At 42.7% G+C, this 21644-nt stretch overlaps 1 protein-coding gene across 2 annotated transcripts in view; it reads right to left on the bottom strand.

The window, feature by feature from the left end:
* Nucleotides 1-203: 203 nt before the first annotated feature.
* The window catches only part of samd12 (sterile alpha motif domain containing 12), a 119633-nt gene continuing 98192 nt past the window's right edge, over nt 204-21644 (bottom strand). For both annotated transcript variants that reach the window (XM_055220304.2, XM_055220302.2), the window contains exon 5: nt 204-447. In XM_055220304.2, coding sequence (XP_055076279.1) covers nt 425-447 — 23 coding nt within the window. In that variant the 3' untranslated portion in view covers nt 204-424. The remainder of the gene's footprint in view (nt 448-21644) is intronic.

A 21644-nucleotide genomic window follows, 5' to 3' on the forward strand; every position in this document is an offset into this window, starting at 1 on the left:
GATAGATAGATAGATAGATAGATAGATAGATAGATAGATGTTCACTACCCCATCTGTAGTGTTACTGGAAGTTCAGGGGTGTGTGTTATAGAGCATCATGCTTGTCTGCACGTATTTGCTAACAGGCCGTGTGTTGAACACTGGCAGGAAGAAAGAGTTTAAAGTGCTACACTTCAGGAGATTACAGAAAACAAACAAGCTGATTCAGCAGCAAGTCTTTCATTGTCCAGAACAGAAGTAGTCCAGGTGATACTCCAAGGATTTCTTTGATAGACTGTAGGGGGTGAGTTAGATCTATTATAGGACTGTTTGTTCGGGTGTGGTCCAGACCTGAAGATGTTTAGTTCGGGAGATTGTAGAGAAGTGGGGCTGGCGTGTGCTGTGGCTGTTGGAGAGGACGGGTGAGTCTCCAAGAATACTCGGGTTATGGTGAACTCTCCAAGGAGGCTGTAGGAAAACCGAAAAGAGAGAACAACTGTAACAATTTGTAAAAATATGAATATATTGAAGAAGCAGGTGAACAGGACTGAAAAAATGTACAACTTACAAAAATATAAAGATTTATCGCAAATAAGATATCTTAAAGGGACGTTCCACTTTTTTTTGAAAATATGCTCATTTTCCAGCTCCCCTAGAGTTAAACATTTGATTTTTACCGTTTTGGAATGCATTCAGCTGATCTCCGGGTCTGGCGCTAGCATTTTTGGCATAGCTAAGCACAATCCATTGAATCGGATTAGACCATTAGCATCGCGCTAAAAAATAACAGTTTGGATATTTTTCCTATTTAAAACTTGACTTTTCTGTAGTTACAATGTAATATCATTGAGCCTCCGGCAGCCATGTTACAGCAGCAAAGTCCTTGATTATTACACCAGAATGAGAGAAAATCGCAACTTTTAATTTTCTGTCTGTCTTAGTACACGATGTAACTACAGAAGAGTCAAGTTTTAAATATGTAAAATATTGAAACTCTTCATTAGCAAGATGCTAATGGTCCAATCAGATTCAATGGATTGTGCTAAGCTATGCTAAAAGTAGTAGCACCAGACCCTGAGATCAGCTGAATGGGTTCCAAAACGGTATAAAACATATGTTTAACTCTAGGGGAGCTGGAAAGTGAGCATATTTTCAAAAAAAGTGCAACGTCCCTTTAAGATATCTGCAATAAATCTTTATATTTTTTGTTATTTGTACATTTTTGCAGCCCTGTTCACTTGCTTCTTCAATATATTTAAACAAATATTGTTTAAATAAAAAAAATGGAGGGGGGGGGGGTCATGAAATTAAGCATCCAACAAAATGCATAAATGGCCTAAACATTTTAATTAAAACTTGATTTAAATGTTAAAATTAAAAATACCACATTAAAATCTATTCAGTAAATTAATAATGTTTTGTATTATGATAAAAGTATATATATATATATATTATTTGAATATCTTTGTAATTTAAAAATCATAACAAAGTACGTAAATCCAGACTTAATTGGGTCCTCGCTCCTTCTTTCTACCCAAGAGGTCCTTGGCCTAAAAAAGGTTGAAGACCTTCGCTCTAAGCTTTGCTTCGATCCCAACAACTTCAACAATCCTCTTATTTGTGTCCATTGTTTTTGTAAAGGAGTATTAGAGGAAGCATTCAAGACAAAGTTGATATTTAATTGAAACAAAAGAGAACCCCAGTAAAGTTTCCTGTTATTTCAGAGCAATAACATTTTACTCAGGGGAGAGAAGGAAATTAAATGAGAAGCACAAACTCACTGCGAGGAAACAAACGGTAGAAGAAAACAAAGTGTATGTCTGCAAACCAACTAAAGGACAAACTAAAACGAGGGAAAAGTTGTTCTGAAGGATGAGAGAAAAAGAACACAAAATGGTGGATACGGTGGTGAATCAACAGCAGAAATCTATCCCAGAATTCAACCGCTCTATGAATATCTCACGGATACACAAAGCTTCCTAAATCATCTGACCTTTAGGGACAAAAGAAAAGACAGAGAGAAAGAGAGAGAGAGACAGACAAAAGCAAAGTATGACAGGTCACGTTTTTTGATATGTGCCAACTGTGACATACAGCAGCCTAATAAATCTGGTCAGATGGTCATATACGAATATGAATTCACAAGTAAAACCATTAGAAGGTATGAATCACAACTCACGATACAGCTCGTATTAAACATCTACACACGCCATTGCTTCAAGACAGGACCCTCCTAGAGCACAAATAGCGCAAGAACATACGCTGGCTCCTGGCTACACAAAGCACATCTAGCATTTGAAATTCATTATCATGGGGTAGCCTGACAAGCTGTCAAAGTGAGATACGCAAGCTCTCCATCCCAAACAGGCACATGCACCGCAGTTGTTGAGGAGGTGGGGGGAAGGTGGCTCTGGAGGTTCGGCTGAACGATAAAACCACCCGTTTTTGTTTTCGCTCGTTCCGAATCAAGGTCAGGAATTTTTCTACAATTTGCCAAGGTCTGTTGACGCGCAACACGGAGACGGGCTCATATTTAGACTTGCAACAAAACACACACAGGCATCTTGGCATCTATCTAACCAACGGGTGCAGCTAGTCCACAGAACCAGATAATAAAAATAATAATACAAGCTGTGTACACAAAGCCATTTACTATGTAAATACTAAAGTAATTGAATTTGGAATCATTTAATAGTTTCATATTATTGTTGTGCAGCCACTTTGAATTGTGTTATGTTATTGTGACGAGCAGGGCGGGCGAGATCCGTGGGAGCGGTGCGAGACCGGTGATGCGATTGTTAATGAGCATCACCTGTGAGGCACACCGTATCCCACGGAGGAGTCCGGAAGTATAAATGTAGGAATGATGACGGTGGAGGACGAGAGAGGACCAAGCCTTTTGATGTTTTGTTTGTCGTCCGTGAGGGGCTGCCGGCTTTTACTTGCGTTTTGTTATTGTGTTTATGTAGATAGTAAAATGTTAAATGTGTTCCGGTTTCCGCCTTCTTCCTCTCCACATACATATTTTGTTACAGTTATGCTGTAAATTTAGATGTAGTTTTATTCTATCAAACGCAGTTTGTTATTATAAATAATGGCACTTGATATTCAAGACTGGACCATTAACATTACATTTACATTAGAGGTGCCAAAGAATGCATTGAAAACATATGTTTAATTGTTCTCTGATATCTACATAGAAGGTATGTGACTTTATTAAGTGCAAAAATTATCCAGAGATGGTTTTACATGGATTTGCCTTTAGAGTGAAATAGTCTATTACTACATTATTTGAAAGGATCATGAATAATAATGTTGAGCTCTGCTCTGATTGGCTGTTTCTCAGAGCCTTATGTTTGAGCCTGTATCAGATAAAGATACAGAATTTGAGGAATAATTAATTGTTTGGAGATTGTTAATGGGCGTTTCTGAGTGGTAAGTTTGTGTTTTTTTCAGTACGGACCTACAAAACGTAACTGTAACATCAGTAGTAGAACTTCAGCCTAAACATTAGCATATAGCATTAAATAGCATATAGTACTAATTCTTGTTTTTAGCATTGTAACAACATTGTACTTAACTTAAAGGGACACTGCATTTTTTTTGAAAATATGCTCATTTTCTTTGATTTTTACCATTTTGGAATCCATTCAGCTGATCTCCAGGTTTAGCCGAAAGTATACTAGGGACGTCCGCGTATGCGCGCCGTCCACATGACGTCATTTTCGTCATCAGGAGGGTCTGTGGTCGTCCGCACGGACCATCCACTTGCAGCCCAAAATTTGAGACCGCGCAGACAGTCCGTGTACAGTCCACGTACAACAGCGCATGCGCGTGAAAATATTTAGACAGGACACTCCACTACAAACAATTAAACAAAGGAAATAGACAGCATTTGCACACACACAATATCGTTTTTCTTCTTTCATTTTTACTTCTTCCAAGAACAGAAAGCTGTGGAGCATGTTTGTTACCATAATGTTTGATTCCTGTTCTTTGTTGTCTTGTTGTTTGTTCTAAACTGTGTTTGCAATGGTGGAAACTTTTCTTCACCTATCCTAATGTTTTTTATGTACTGTTAATGTCACCAAATCAGTGCTGCCCTGACGGCCTGGTAGAGTAATAATTTGAATAAGAGTTGTATTGCGTATAGTGTCAAACGCGGCCATCCGCGTTTAGCCACGGGGAGTATACTTGGAAAGCTGCGCGGAAGCGTGCGCGCTGAAAAAAGGTATACCCCGACTATTTGGCGGTACCACTTTAGCATAGCTTAGCATAATCCATTAAATTGGATTAGACCATTAGCATTGCGCTAAAGAATAACCAGAGTTCCGATATTTTTCCTATTTAAAACTTGACTCTTCTGTAGTTACATCGAATACTAACAACAGCGGAAAATTAAAAGTTGCGATTTTCTAGGCCCATATTTCTAGGAACTATACTCTCATTCTGTCGTAATAATCAAGGACTTTGCTGCTGTAACATGGCTGCAGCAGGCATAGTGATCGCAATATAGAAAATCGCAACTTTTAATTTTCTATCAGTCTTAGTTCACGATGTAACTACAGAAGAGTCAAGTTTTAAATTGAAAAAATATCGAAACTCTTTGGTTATTTTTAGCGTGATGCTAATGGTCTAATCAGATTCAATGGATTATGCTAAGCTAAGCACAAATGGTAGCGCCAGCCCCTGAGACGACTGAATGGATTCCAAAACAGTAATAATCAAATCTTTAACTCTAGGGGAGCTGGAAAATGAGCATATTTTCAAAAAAAAGTGGAGTGTCCCTTTAAAGTGTAATTTAAAAGACAACTTAGGTATTTTACACTTAAAGCCCTGTTTTCAGATTGTTTATGATGAAATAGAACCGTTTTGACTGAAATTTTCGACATATGCGGCTGCCCCAAGAATTTTCAGGTGTTTGTTGTTTCACCTCCCACCTCTACAATGGGTGTATAGGTGCACAGGAACAATCCTTCCTAAAATGCATTAAACTTTTGTTTACAAAGATATAAAACTCACAGAGTGGTCAGGGGTGTTCACTGATATGCTCACACAAAAACCGCTGCAAAAGATGCTTTCCAACAGGTGTTTTAGCATTCGTTGTAAACTTGTGGACCTATTTTTTTCAAACGTCTCACACCCGTATATTCTTCCGCTGTGAGCTTGAATAATAGACCCTCCAGCCCAGTTGGTGGCGATAATCCGCCTTTGCCAATTTCAAGAATACAAACAAAGTTCCCGGTGCAGAGTAATACCGTACCTCACAGCACATCTAATACTAATAATAATTAGTCAATGGAAAACGTCTCGGTTACTATCGTAACCTCGGTTCCCTGAGAGAACGTGAACGAGACATTGCGTCAGTTAGCTGACGCTATGGGATTGATCCTTCAATCACGATTACCCTGAAGCCTTATTGCACAACGCCAGTGCAGTTGAAACTCGCGCTGGCCAATGACGCTCAAGACGGCAAAGGAGGCGTGGCCTTCTTACTATAATAGCAGCCGTCTTGAGCGAATATCTTCAGTAAAAACGACTGAACGAGCGTACAGCCTACGAAGCTGTGAGCACGGCAGCTAACGCAATGTCTCGTTCACGTTCTCTCAGGGAACCGAGGTTACGATAGTAACCGAGACGTTCCCTGTCGAGAACGTTCTCTCGACATTGCGTCAGTTAGCTGACGCTATGGGAGATTGTATAGAACCGCGCCGTGCATACGGCAAGATAGGCCAAGCATAACGAAGCAAACAGCATGCAACAATCTCAAATGACCAGCCGATAGCGGCATATCGTACTAAGCACCAGCCAAAAACCATAACAGAGCCAGTCAGCGTACTAGCGTAACACCACATTAAGCGGGTAAGAAGTAAACGCTAAAGAATTAAACAACATACCTAGCGAGCGGACGGCGTCCGGCGCACAAGTTGTAGAAGAGTTTAGATCATTGGACTGGCGGCAGTGAACACAGCACTCTTGCAGTCATATGTTGACTTGTCCAACGGGCGGACGAGATCCGGCGTTGAAGTTTGTAAAATATAATCCACATGCAGTATTCATATGACTCAGCATCCAGGGAGCGGGTGATTCCCGGCGTCAGAAATGCAAGTGATAATCCACAAAAACCAATACATGGTGGAATTCTCGTAGTGAATAAATCGAATACTCAGCGGGCGAGCAGCGCCCGGCACTAAGGTATTCTCAAGTCGGCGTCGCCGTAGCGCCGCCCCTCACACACGACCTGATAGAAACCATCAGGTATGTCAGACACTGGAGGTAGAGGGCGTGTTTACCGAGAGCACTCGGGAAGCCAATGAGGAGACATCCAGATTGTAAAACCTAGCAAAGGTGTTCTGAGACGACCAGCCAGCTGCCAAGCATAAATCCTGAATAGATGCGCCTTTATACCAAGCCCATGACGATGCAATAGCTCTCGTAGAATGGGCTTTAATATCCAAAGGGCAACGCACTCCTTGGCTAGAGTATGCCAGTGAAATAGCATCAACCACCCAGTGCGAAAGTCTTTGCTTGGAAACTGGGCGTCCTTTGGCGCTGCCTCCAAAACAAACAAACAGCTGTTCCGCTGTCCGGAACGGCGCCGAGCGATCAATATAAGCTTTTAGCGCTCTTACCGGGCAAAGCTCACTCTGTACGATCGCGTTAGTAGTCGCCGCGTCATCCGAGGAGAAGACGGGGATAGAAATAACCTGCGCTCTAAATGGCGTGGATAGCGATTTAGGCACATAACCCGCTTTGGGTTTTGACGTGACATTACAGTCCCCTGGTCCAAATTGTAAGCATTCAGCATTCACAGAGAGTGCATGCAGATCTCCTATGCGCTTAGCTGAAGCCAAAGCCAGCAGAAGCACAGTTTTTAGAGAAAGCTCCTTCAAACCTACTGTTAGAATAGGCTCAAACGGAGGAAGAGTTAGTGCTTTCAGGACCAAGGCCAGGTCCCAAGACGGTACGGTGGGTGGGCGAGAAGGTCTGAGGCGCCGTGCACCCTGTAAAAACTTCGTTATGAGCTCGTGTTTGCCCACCGAGCCCCCCCAATCTCAGTATGAAAAGCTGCGATGGCAGCAACATATACTTTAAGGGTGGAGGGCATGCTTCCCGTATCCATTCTGTGCTGTAGAAAGGATAGAATAGCTGACACGGAGCAGTTCACCGGGTCAAACTCTTTTTCTTTACACCACACCGCGAATACCGACCACTTAAGGGCATATAACCGTCTTGTAGCGGGGGCACGCGATTGCATCAGCGTATCGACCACACTCTGCGGCAGCGCCGCGTCTGTTAGCGGTTCCCACACACCTTCCACGCGTGAAGTTTCCACTTCTCGGGGCTGGGGTGCCAGATTGATCCGTTCGCCTGAGAGAGTAGGTCTCGTCTCAATGGAATCGGCCACGGGGGAGCCGTTGACAGTTCCAACAGCTCGGGAAACCACGGCTGGTTCGGCCAGTACGGGGCGATTAGTGTCACTGATGCTCTTTCCTCTCTGATCTTGTGTAAAACTGACGGCAGCAGTTTTATGGGGGAAACGCATATTTGCTGGCTCTCGGCCACGGCAACGACAGCGATTCTCCGCCCAGAGGAGAGCTCGTCAACGAGAAGAACAGCGGGCAGTGTGTGTTTTCCTCGGACGCAAACAGATCCACTTCTGCTTTCCCGAACTGACTCCAGATCAGCTCGATAGATAGGGGGTTCAATCTCCATTCCCCTTGGGGAATGCCGTTCCTCGACAGCATATCCGCTCCGCAGTTCATGCTGCCCGGTACATGCGTCGCTTTTATTGAAAGGAGATGACGATCCGCCCACAACAGTATCGTTTCTGCCTGTCTGAACAGCGGCCTGGAGCGCACTCCTCCCTGGCGATTTATGTATGAAACCACCGTAGTGTTGTCCGTCCGGACGAGAACGTGATGGCCCCCGATCAGCGTCGCAAAGCTCTGCAGTGCTAAAAGGACGGCTTTGAGCTCTAGACGGTGTATATGCCATAACCGCTCCGTCTCCGACCAGGAGCCAGAAGCCGGGACGCCATCGCACAGGGCTCCCCAGCACGTTAACGACGCGTCCGTCGTGACTAATTTCAGTCTCGTAACCAGCCCGAGTGGAGCACCCCCGCTGAACAGGTTGGGATTGAACCAGGGTCTCAGCGCTCGCATACATCCGTTCGTAACTGTAATGCGCGCTCGTCCCGATATCCACGCCCTGTTGGGCACTCTGGATCGTAACCACAGCTGTAACGGGCGCATATACAGCAGACCTAGCGGGCAAACCGGGGAGGCTGCCGCCATCAAGCCTAAAAGTCTCTGAAATCGTTTCAGTGGCACAGTGCATCCGTGGCTGAATACATTCAGAGCAGACGTCAGATCTCGTTTGCGCTCCTCTGATAAGAAAGCCTTCATTGAGACCGAGTCGAGACGTACGCCTAGAAACGCGATCTCCTGCGTTGGAGATAGAGCGCTCTTCTGCAAATTCACACGTAGACCGAGGCTGTCTAAATGCGAAAGTACTGCGTCTCTGTGGCTGATGAGCACCTCTCTGGATTGTGCTAAGATCAGCCAATCGTCCAGATAATTCAGGATGCGAATGCCGCTCGCTCTCAGCGGGGACAGCGCCGTGTCTATACATTTCGTGAATGTGCGCGGGGCGAGCGCTAGACCGAACGGGAGGACCGTGAACTGGTATGCAGCATCCTTGAATGCAAATCTCAGAAAGCGCCTGTGGTGCGGGGCGATCTGAATGTGAAAATAAGCATCCTTTAGGTCCACTGAAATAAACCAGTCCCCGGGCCGAATGTGGGCGAGGATCTGTTTCAGTGTAGTCATTTTGAAAGCACGTTTGTGTAATGCTTTGTTGATTAGTCTCAAATCCAAGATCGGTCTGAGACCGCCGTCTTTTTTCGGGACGACAAAGTACCGGCTGTAAAAACCGCTCTCTCTCTCTTGCATCGGAACTGACTCTATTGCTCGTTTGGCGAGGAGATTGCAGTTTTCCTGATACAATATCGACTCGTCTTGAGCCCGGACCGTTGACGCTATCACGCCGTTGAAACGGGGAGGTCTGCGTCGAAACTGTAGAGAATATCCTTTCTGAATAATGTTCAGCATCCATTCCGATATGTTGGGAATGGCACGCCATGCATCTAAGCGCAGTGATAGCGGTTGAATGACAGAATGATCGGACCGCTCGGTGCCGCCGAGCGTCTCGTGCGTGACGGGTAGCTCGGTTCTCGGGGGCTGCGCGTTGCTCGTCGGATCGCTGCTCGGGGGCGAGGGACCCAGCGGGACTAATGGAGACCTCTCCGCTCTGTGCAGCGTTTGTGTTACGGGCACAAGAGAGGATGGCCGGGGGGCGGCTGACACCGCGATAGACAACGGGCTTCTGTGCGGCTCGTTGAGACCGTGCATTAACCCTTCCCGTCCCCGCTTTCTCTGCGACCCCCGCGTCGCGGGGGGGTTCGAAAGCGGGGAGGGTGCGCTGTGCGCGTTTATATGAGGGTGGGAGCTGCCCTGGGGCGAGCGACCCGAAACCGAAACCAGATGAGGAGGAAAACGCTCTTTTTGTGAAAAAGTAACATTTTTTATTGCATTTAACACAAAAACATTTAAAGAAGCAGTCTCTGCGTCGCCCGCAACAGCCAGGGGGACGCTCGACGAGACTTTCGTTCTCTTGGCGGCGGGCTCGCCGCTCGGCGTTCTCTCTCTCACACCACTCACGTCAGGAACGCGGCTTTGCCCCGGACTGCGGTCCCCCTGGACCCGGTTTCTTGCGACGCTTCCTGGTGGATTCGTGCCAGGGGCTCTTATGACGCACCACCGGTTCAGGTCTCACCGTCGGGGGCGGTGCTGCGGGGGGTTGCGCTGCCGGCCGGCGTGGCGCAGACTCGGAGCGGTGTCTCGGCGGCGGCGGTCCCGCCGGCGCATGAGACATAGGGCGGCGAGGAAGAAAGTGACTCATGGCTTTGGAACTCTTCACCGCCTCCGAGAATCGCTCCGTGATGGTGCCCACGGCGTCACCGAACAAGCCAGATGGGGAAACGGGAGCGTTAAGCAGCGTCTTCCTGTCGGCTTCCTTGAGATCCGTGAGATTTAACCACAGCTGGCGCTGCATCACCACCATGAAGCCCATGCTGCGTCCGATGGCTTGCGCCGACTTTTTGGTGGCTTTCAGCGCGAAATCCGTTGCCGCCCTCAGATCCCTGAAGGTATTCAGGTCCGTGCTGCCCTCGTCCAGCGCCTTTAGAGCCCTCGCCTGGAAAATCTGGAGGACTGCCATGGTGTGCAGTGAAGACAGAGCCTCTCCTGACGCGGCGTAGGCTTTATAAGCCAGGTGCGCCGTCGTGCGGCATGCCTTAGAGGGTAGTGAAGCCTCACCACCCAAGGAGGAGGACGACGGGCAGAGATGGGCCGCCACGGCTTCCTCGACGGGGGGGATGTGCAGGTATCCACGGGCTTCCGCCCCGTCCACTTTAGAAAATAGCTCAGACCCGGCGGCGCGAGCGCGGTCGCCCTGGGGGGTCGCCCACGCTTTGGTGACCTCATCGTGCAGGTCCGGGAGGAAAGGGGCACTTTTCCTCGGAGCGGCGGCGCGGCGGCCCGAGTCAAAGTACCATGAATCGAGTTTGCTCCTTTGGGGTTCTTGTGGGGAACTCCACTCGATCTCTAGATCCTGCACGGCCTTAGAGAGAATGCGCACCAGCTCTTCGTGAAAGGAGGGGGGGTGGGCGTCAGCCTCCGACGCGGCAGGCGGAGATTGGTCCCAATCTCCGTCAGACGCCGTCAGCGACATCTCATCCTCCTCTGCGGGGACCCCAAAGGAGACAGACTCGGCAGCTCCGGGTTCAGGACGCAGGCTCTCGGCGACGAACTGAACCGGAGAGCAACGGGGAGGGGAAGCGCGGCGCTCCGGCACGCGCTCGGTCTCCGTCGGTGGCTGAGCCCCCACCAGCGGCACCTTGGCGGCAGTGGGAGGCTGCAGCGAGGAGCTTTCGAGAGCGATGTTGAGCCGAGTCCTGAGCACCCTCATTGGAAGATCATCACAATGAGGGCACTCAGACCCAACCAACGCCGTCTCTGCGTGGAGAAGCCCCAGACATATAATACACACTTTGTGCGAATCGGGCGGGTCGATAGGACCTCCGCACCGAGAGCACATTCGCGACATCTGGATCGCTAAGAGGGACGTCCGTCTTATCCGCGTACTCAACAGATATCTTCGTTGCAGGGTAAAACTTGCTCGTGAAGGAGAAAATACTGAAGATATTCGCTCAAGACGGCTGCTATTATAGTAAGAAGGCCACGCCTCCTTTGCCGTCTTGAGCGTCATTGGCCAGCGCGAGTTTCAACTGCACTGGCGTTGTGCAATAAGGCTTCAGGGTAATCGTGATTGAAGGATCAATCCCATAGCGTCAGCTAACTGACGCAATGTCGAGAGAACGTTCTCGACAGGGAACTACGAAAAAACCTGTTGGAATGCGTCTTTTGCAGCAATTTTTGTGTGAGCATATCAGTGAACACTGTGAGTTTCACGTCTTTTTTAAATGAAAGTTTAATGCATTTTAGGAAGGATTGTTCCTGTGCCCCTATACAGCCATTATAGAGGTGGGAGGTGATACAAGAAACACCCGAAAATTCTCGGGCCAGCATCATATGTCCAAATTTCAGTCAAAACCGTTCTATTTCTTCATTAACAATCTGAAAACAGGGCTTTAAGTGTAAAATACTGAACTTGTCCTTTAATGTTGGGACGTACATTACAACTGTAACATCACAGTTGGTGTTATGTTTCAATTGGTCTGTTTTCCAGTTATCTTTTGCATGCATGAGGTTTACATAAGAATGAGAAAACAATCGTGTTTGAGGCTCACGATATGTCATTACCATGTACAGAACTCGTATTATTCATCGATGCCTAGGTAAATACAGTTTTACATTCAACGACACCTTTAATGCGTTTGGCAGATGCTTTTATCCAATATGACTACAATGTAAAAAGTTCCCTGGGAATCAAACCCATGACCTTTTTGCACTGCTAATGCAATGCTTTACCAATTAAGCTACATGAAGACTATGGTTACGGTAGTATTGAACCAGCATAGACCCACTTCAACAGAACGATGCAAGTTAGCCAGAACTAGAAGTGGAGAAAAATGCATTTTACAAAAGGCTGCAAATGAGTCACTCTCTTTTTCGGTTCCTTTCATTCTATTCTCTGATTAATTATCACAGGCTGAAGTGTGACAGCTCTGAAGAGCCACTCCATTCTCCATCTATCCGTGCGAGGCAACTCTGAAACAATGTGATTTGCTCACGCCGCGGGGCTCTGGATGTAGAAACCAATCTGTCTGCTTCATATGTAGGACTGCTTTCATAAAATACTTGTAGCTCAAACAACAGGGTGCTGTCGGTGCAACCTTCCCAAGTTAGAAGACGGCAACATCAGATTTTTCACTGCCCATGTTTCAGCATTCGATGACATGACAGATCATATTCTCGTACAGTACATCAAGGACCAATGACCTTGAGAATGTCATGACGAAAGACAGAAACTGAACTAAAGGAGGAACCGAAAAATCCAGGAAAGCTCGAGAAACCGAAGCTGGAGGCTACCTATGCATTTATAATGACTTCTTACCACCGTTATTGAATCAGAGCACAACCCTCGACAACATTAGCTCCTTCTTACCAAACACAGCCCTGAGCCCTTACAGCTCCACCTTACACTGACAGCTCTTTTCTTTGTAGTATAGCAGAGGTATGTTCTGATTGGACGACCGGAGAGGTTTTACGGTGGCTCTGCCACGCACCGCTTCTGTTTCAGCAAATGACTCGAGGCGATGTTGAGAAACTCTGAAGTGAGATTACTGCAGTTTTTTTCCATTTGAATAGATTTGATATTGTTTCAGAGGTTAGCGTGCTTTGTGCGTGGCAGGTCGGAACATTAAGCTGCAGGTTTTATTTGGGTAATAAGGTGCTGTTCAATATTGCAAACCCCTTCAGTCGTGACTATGCTCACAATATTCCACTGCCCCAAGGGCTTCATTGCTCTTATAAAACAGGTATCATGAAAATAAATGTAAAGGAGAGCAATGTTCAATGAATTTGTTAAATGCCATCAATTTGCATAGTACATCTAAATAGTATTCAAAATTGCAATTAGCATGTCCCAAATCGTAGTATGTTGAAATTACTATCCTTAAAATATGCGGATGGCCCGCTATTTACACTTACGGATTTGAGAGACGTTTTTATCCAAAGCGACGTATTGCAGTGTAAGAAATTTTTTGAAACAACAACGACAAAAACGTCTGGATCAACATAAAAAACCCAGAATTAACATCGGTAACTTTGCCGTTTTACCACGAGACGCAAACAGCTGCATTATGAAACGGGTCTGAAAGGGTTGTTGCTATTGGTAAGGTAGGTACGCGATATGATTGTATTTTGTATATGGATTCAGATATTCTACTTTGATGAAACATTGTGTTACTTATGAAGTTTGTGTTCCTTTACGAATTAGAGTAACGATATAGTTACTACGTCTGCACAACCGAAAGTGTGCTTTAAAGGAATATTCCATTTTCTTAAAAGAAAAATCCAGATAATTTACTCACCACCATGTCATCCAAAATGTTGATGTCTCTCTTTGTTCAGTCGAGAAGAAACTATGCTCCTTGATGAAAACATTGCAGGATTTCTCTCATTTTAATGGACTTTAATAGACACCAACAATTAAAACTTAACTCAACGTAACAGTTTTTTTCAACGGAGTTTCAAAGGACTATAAACAATCCCAAACGAGGCATAAGGGTCTTATTTAGCAAAACGATTGTCATTTTTTGACAAGAAAAATAACAAATATACACTTTTAAAGCACAAACGATTGTGATAGTGATAGTGCAAGACGAGAAGTTGTGCTTTAAAAGTACATATTTATTATTTTTCTTGCCGAAAATGACAATCGCTTTGCAAGATAAGACCCTTATGTCTCGTTTGGGATCGTTTTGAGCCATTTGAAGCTGCGTTGAAACTGCAATTTTAAACTGCATTTAAACTGTTCAGTGTTGGGGTCCAATAAAGTCTATTAAATTGAGAAATTTAGAATTCTTTTACATTAGAGTGTTTTCCTCAAAAAACTTAATTTCTTTTTGACTCAACAAAAAAAGATCAACATTTTGGACGACATGTGGGTAAGTAAATTATCTAGATTTTTCTTTTAAGAAAGTGGAGTAATCCTTTAACAACACTAGCTCAGTGAGGAGGCCTAATGGTTAGAGAGTCAGGATTGTAACCCAAAGGTCGCCAGTTTGATTCTCACAGCTGGCAGGTTGGGACCATAGACTGTAAAAAAAAATATGGACAGTGTCCGTGGCGTCCGTAGGTTTGTGAAGAGCATTTTTTAAGCCAATAGTTGGCAGACCTACCATCTTGGCAGCGCGTTACCACGCATCACATGGGGATCACCAAAAATGGACAAAGAGGCGGGACATGGGTGGAGCTAAGGTGCCTGGTTGCTGAAACCATGCACTCCTAGCTCGACGGTAGCAAAAGCAGTGGCAGTTCACCAGTCACTCAAGTGGCCACGCCCTTAATTATGCAGAACTTTAAGGCTTAATATAATTTAGAAGGAGTTACAAAAATTATTTGCCCCCCTGACAGTTGTCATGAAGGGCAAAATTAGCTACATAGAACAAAAACACTTTTTGTACCAGACTGTAAACATATTTATTTCTGCTGTAAAGTTGGCCATATCGAACTTGGGGGTGTTATGGGATAGACTCCCTTTTGGAGCCAGTCACCACTTGCTCCCTAGGCAATGCAGTGATAGCTGCCAACAGCTCTGGGTGGGTGTGTGTTCACTACTCACAGGCATGGGTTAAATGCAGAGGTTTTAAATTTCAAGTATGGGGTATGTTTAGGTCATATCTCAAACCATCGTGTTTCAGGAATTTGAACCTTAACTGACTACAAAAAGCTGTTTAATTTGGCACGGGTAAACGTGTAGGCCATCGATGCTGTGCAACTTGGTTAGTAAGTAGGCTACATGACTTCATTTTACTTCATTGTCAAAATGTTCGCCTGATGTTCATTTTCAACAGACACAAATCTGATGAATTTATATCTACGTGACATGCCCTGATGGGGCATCTGTTTACGCACACATATATTTTTTAGTCCACAGGGCCCATATGTCACAATGTACCCTGCATAGCTCTGCAATTTCTTCCTGCAAGGGAAAAACATTTACCATTTTTACAGTAAGCACACGATGCATTCTTGCTTTTCCACAGCAAAGGCATAAATAGGTCGTCCTGTTCTGCTGCGGCTTATAACTTTCTTCATCTCTCTGTCCTGATTTCCAACAACAAACAAAAGATCGGCGTATCCGTACGAGGTGGAATAAATGGGTCTATTTATGTAGTCGTTTGCTGTGTTGTGTCTCACATCAAATGTCTGAGCATCTCCCATTCCTTCACTACTGGGTTCTCCAGGCCATGAGGCAGATGTAGGAGAGAATGATGAAGAGAGGGTGAATCGAAGTGATTGTTACAGTATGGTACTGCTTCTTTACTTTTTTGCTGACCTTTTTCAGCAAGTATCTTTTTATGTAAGCCTCTTCTTAAAGCAACAGTTACCCAAAAATGAAAACCCTCATGTAAGTCCGTCACGTAATATTGCCGTAGTGAAATCATTATTTTCAAAACTGAAGCATCAATCACATTCTTTACACAGAAAATAATGTCTTTTTTTAGAATCAATAAGTTTATATGGTCCTGAATTGGATTAAGGATGAGTTAATAGTGCTCTACTAGTTAAGCTACAGAACCACTGAGTTAGCAACATAAAGGTCATTGGTTGGTTCCCGAAACACAGTTACTGATAATGTATAGATTGAATGCATTGTAAGTTGTTTAGATAGAAGCATCTGCCAAATGCATGTAAAAATAGATATAAGAGTAAATGTAAAAATATTTTTAAGAATCCCAATCCTGTTTATCATCTTCCCATTTCCCATTTTCTGTCCATCTATATAAAAAAATGCTCCATCAAAACAAAACTTCCTTTTGTTCAACAACAAATATGCAAGAAAAACAGTAACTTTTTGTTTTGATGATCCTCTCTGACATCCTGCTCACCAGAAACGGATAAACGCACGGGCCTATAGAGGTTATGCATTGACGTTACTTTTCCGTGTGACCACGCTGGAGCCCGCCCTGTTGAGTGGCAAAACATTCAACAAAATGGCTGGCTGTTTTAGCAGCGGCTGCGAAAATGTCAGTATAACTGACAATTATCAGCAAAAATTACATTTAGTTGTACTTGATAGTGACCCTAGCAACTTGTCAACCCACTTGTCGTCAGTGGACGTTGGCATGAACTAGGGATGGGCATTCGATTAAGTTTTCTTTGTCGATCGTCGGGAGAATTAACGATCGACTATCGATTAATCATTAATATTTTTATAATAAAATTTGTTATTTAACTTTTATACTTAAAAAATGCAATGAATACAAATATACAGCGAGTTTTTCCTCGATGAGACCTTTATTACAAGATCAACTTGTGGCAGACAGTTAAAATATGTTTCAAACATATATGTGCGTGCATGTGCGGTGCTCTAAAGCAGCGGAACCTGCAGCTGCGAGCCAGCGTTCTTAAACAGAGACCTCATTAGTTCCAAAATAAATAAATAAACAGTTTCATGTTTAACATTAAATTAAACAAAAAACATAATACTTAGATCTGAAAGGTTTTGTCAAAATGTAACTCAAAATTATTCAAGCCAGAAGAAAGTGCAAGATATTAGCCTTCCTAACATTAGGCTATAACAAATTAGGCTACTTAAAGCCTCGTGAAAAATAACTAACATTAGTAACTCGCATAAAACTTCTGCACCAGTCTACTGATTAAAAAAAAAAAATAAAAGCATGTTTTGGGGTCAGACGCGATCGCAACCCATGGTGACGGTCAGTCCAGCCGCCGCCGAAAACAGCCGCTCCGAGGAGACTGACCGGGATGCACAGGTACCTCAGCGCTAACTTATTCCGCATACAGAGTATGTGTGAAACAGCGTGCGTTTTGTGAGCCCCATTTACCATTGTATAATTATACTAACATAGTCTTTTAGTTTTTATTTGTTGTAAAACAACAGTAGACACAAATTTACTATGGTCTCCAACTCCACAATATACCATAACCATGGTATTTGTAGTAAAATTGCGGAAATACAAATCGTTTTTAATCTGCAAAAAAAAACATTTTCACAATGATAAAATCATGGCTTATTTTCCTAAGGTAGTAATTACAAAATTATATATGTTTGAAAGACGGAGATGCGCACCTGTCAATCTATTACATAACAGAGCGAGGCCAGAGACAAACGTGCTCATAAACGGGAGTAATATGGAATAATGTGTGAATCTTTGAATAACTGTAAGTATACATTTATTTAAAATATATTTTTGTCATATAAAGTTTTGAGACATGGCCTAATAATGCTTTTTTTCACATTTATTGCTCATCTAGGCTTATTGTGCGGGTAACAGCGTTTTTGACGCATTTACCTCAGAGATTATTTTAGCAATATTGCTTTTTTCCGGTAATAATACAATTTATATTTCAATCCTGTTTCATTGTCTGTTTATTCATTTCATTATGCTGTTATGTTAATGTGATGATATTTATTTGCCATATGAAACGTGCCGTTATATAAATACTTTTGTATAATATTCAAATTATATGCGGAATAATGTGTGCATCTTTGAATAACTGTAGGAATACAGTTGCTTATTTTTGTCATAAAGTTTTGAGAAATAATAATATTGTGAGGATTTATTTCCATACGAGACGCTTTTTGTCGTTGAATACTCTCGTTTATTATTTGGAAATCATATACATACATAGTAGGAAATATATAATGTGGAAGGGTAGACTTGCAAAGTTACTCTGCTTATTTTTATTTATGTGGAGATAAATAAACCATTGCAAAACTGCTGATTTGATCCATTCAGATCCTGACCACCAGGCTAGAGATTTTTAACATCCTTAATCCACACTTACTGGTCTGTCAAATAATATCTAAAATATATTGTTTTGTAAAAAAAAAATGATGCTTTGTTCTATTGTTTATGCGGAAAAGTGTTCACAGAAAGTGTCAATCACATGAAGGTTTCATATGCAGAATAAGCGGTCAGCAGCGCACTGCAACGAGTGCTTGACGGATTCGCCGCACACACACGCAAACGCACTGCATACGGAGTATTTGTGAAACAGGAGTTAGATAAAAAAAAATGCATTTGATTAATTGATAACAAATTACGAAATCGACGAAATTCTTAACAATCAATTATCGATCGTCGATTAATTATGCCCATCCCTAGCATGAACGATCTATTTACTTCTCCTTTCGGTGTTTTTTGGCAGTCTATAAAACTGAATTCTTGTTAAATCTGTTAGTACAATCTCGCACAACAGCTTTTTACCATTTAGAAGCGTTTTCCCTGTGTTTTTGCTGATTTCACACTGAACACAAATTCTGCCGCTATGTCTTTTGCCACTCATTGGCTGTGAGCGCAGTCACTTTCGCCAAAGGTGACGTCACGTGCATACCCTCTATAGGGCACATGCCCACGGCACTGAAACAGCAAGAGGCACAGGCAAATTTAGGCTACTGTTTGTAAATGTTTCATATAATTTTTTTATTTAATTTAATAAAATTGCACTAAATACTATAAATAAAGTATTTTAATAAACAAAATAACAAATACATGTTTAACAAATAAATTATGCTAATGAATTCCATCACTGCTGAGAGCGAGTAAAAATCAATGTTACATGTAAAATAGGTTAGAATACTAAAGTGCAACTATCCTCCGATTCACGATTTAACATGTTAACGATATGCAAAAAGTAAAAACCCCAAGGTAAACGATGACGCGAGATATCGTCTCCAACATGAATCTCTTTTCTTGGACTACAACAAACACACGGATTGTAGGCAACAGTTTACTTCCACATTATCAAAATTCCTCCTGCTTGGACTCACAGCCTGTAAGTTAACTCCTGTTAGCATTGCATTGTGAGTGAATCTTTCAAACATGGTAAACAGTGTCACATTTCTGGCTGACGTCAGAGGTATTCAGGCCAATCACAAAGTACAGAGTAGCTGGACAATCAAGGACACAGAGCTTTTCAGATCGATGAGCTTTGTACAAAATCTGAACGTTTGAATGTATCTGGAGCTACTAAAATTTTGGTATGTGGAAAATAATGTGTTTTTTAACCACAAACCATGTGAACACATTGTATTATACCAAATACACCAAATAACGTGTTTTTTAGCAATGAAATAGGTGCACTCTAACTGGCTTTCTATGACATTGTGTAAGAGTTTTCCCAAAGGAAATCACGAAAGACCAGCTAAGGTAAAACCAACGTTTTTTATACTATTCCTGTCAGAACTTGGCACCTTAAAAACGTGCTGTTATTGCCGTCAGACGAGATTCTGTGAAACTATACCCTAATATGTCATTTTTAAATGCTGTTTTACTTCTAACAACTTCTAACAATTAAAAAGTTGTGAAAATTACACGGGTCTCATTTCAAAGAAACAACCAGTCCTGTCAGACACCATTCTCTGTTCTGTGGTGTGCATTTAATTTTGACTTATCTAAGGGACCGATTTCTGACATTGAGTCAAAAAAAATTTCTAACAACACTGTAAAAAAATTCAGTAGAAATTGTAGCTGGGTTGCCGGTAATTTACCATAGATTTAAATGTATGTTTTTTACTGGCAAAATTTTGTTCAAAGTTAAATGAACATTAAACATGTACAAGTCTTTGTCTTTACAGAGTAAAACTAACAAAACAGCATCAAGCAAAACATTCTGGGAAACAAAATCTGAAGCAAAAAACAGAAAAAGGTTGATGATGATTTCTGGTTCCCAGAATGCTTTGCATAAGCTTGTTATTGTATAGTTTTATTCTGTAAAGATAAAGACTTGTTAATATTTAAAATTTATTTAACTTTGAACAATCTCTTGCCAGTAAATAACATAAATGTTAATCTACGGTAAATTACCAGCAACCCAGCTGCAATACCATTGTAATTTACGGAATTTTTTTACAGTGAACATTTGTCAGTAAGTTATGAAACTACGATACAAAAAAGCCATTTTCTGCGTAAAAAGTCAATATTGTGTGCATTTTATGGGCTTTTTAGCACAGTTGTAAATCCTAATACTACTGCTTTAATGAGAGTTGCAATATCACTTATAGTCAAGTAAACGTGAAACTGGGCGCATCACAATAAAGTGTAAATGAATACGGTAAAATATAGATTTATAAAAATATATGGGGACCTTTCTTAAAAGTTCTGAATCCACAAAGGGTTCTTAAAGGCGGGGCGCACGATCTCTGAAACTCAATGTTGATATTGAAATCAGCTAAACAAACACGCCCCTACCCCAATAGAATCCTTCTTTTGATAGACCCGCCCTCCACATACGCAACCCAGGCAACGATGTTGGTTAGTAGAAATGCCCCTTACTGCTGATTGGCTACAAGTGTGTTTGGTACTCAGCCCGACTCCATTCCCAAAGCGTTTTTTAAAAATCATGCACCCCGCCTTTAAGACCTTCATAACTTTTGCACTAAAAGAAGCTGTAGCAGTTATGGCACCTGCTTCAATGAACCGTAGCGCTCACCCTCACCTGACATTGATAAATTCCCAAGGACCTGAGTCCACATGAGAACACTCTCTCTTTCTCTCTCTCTGCCATCATTAACCTTGTAAAACTCAAGCTGCAGTCTGTGATTAACAGCGCACCATTATACACCATTAGATTTCATTATTAAAGCCTGCATTTAACACAAAAACACAACTAAGTCTAGTGAAAGGACCACCGGCAGCATCAGCACTCTGTGATGGATAACCGAACAAAGTGAAGTAGAGAAAACTGCCTCGGGTTATAATAGTGGCATCACAATGGCATTTTAATATTTAATACATTAACTTTCATTGTTCTTTTGCGATTGTGCGCTGCTGATGGCATTAAAATTTAGTGTGTACACAAGAGAGTAAAACAACATCTCTAATTTAAAACAAGGATGAAAAGATGACACAAAAATAGCGAGGGGGAAGATTGTGCATAGATGAGGGAGCTCTTCTCAGTTGCTGCTCAGAGGATTACTGCATTTACACTACGGCTTAAAAATAGCCCTGTGATAATTTATTTAGCCTGAGTGTGCCTGTCTCCATTGTGTTCCTTAAGAAGAACTTCCTGTGCTTAAGACCAATATCCTTCCACAAACCTCATATACTGTATATACACACAGAATCTCACACGGCTGTGACCTTTAAAAGCTAACCAAGATTCAACTTGCATGCATTTCCTCAGAGGAGGCAAGGAAGGAATAATGATGCCGCCAACTCAACTGGTAGAGCACTGTGCTCGCAACGACAAGGTCATACATTCGATTCCCACAAATCAGACATATTGATAAAATGTATTTTTGAGTTAGGCTCATTTGAATTTAAAGTCAAATGCAAATGAAAAGTGCATTTTTTTAAAATAAGGATGGGTAAATAAGTGACGCTACCAAACAACAACTTGCTTCTGATGTAAAGGCACATTTAAGTCCAAAATTTTCAGATGCAT

This window comes from Misgurnus anguillicaudatus, chromosome 20, assembly GCF_027580225.2.
Source record: "Misgurnus anguillicaudatus chromosome 20, ASM2758022v2, whole genome shotgun sequence".
Taxonomy (NCBI): Eukaryota; Metazoa; Chordata; class Actinopteri; order Cypriniformes; family Cobitidae; genus Misgurnus; species Misgurnus anguillicaudatus.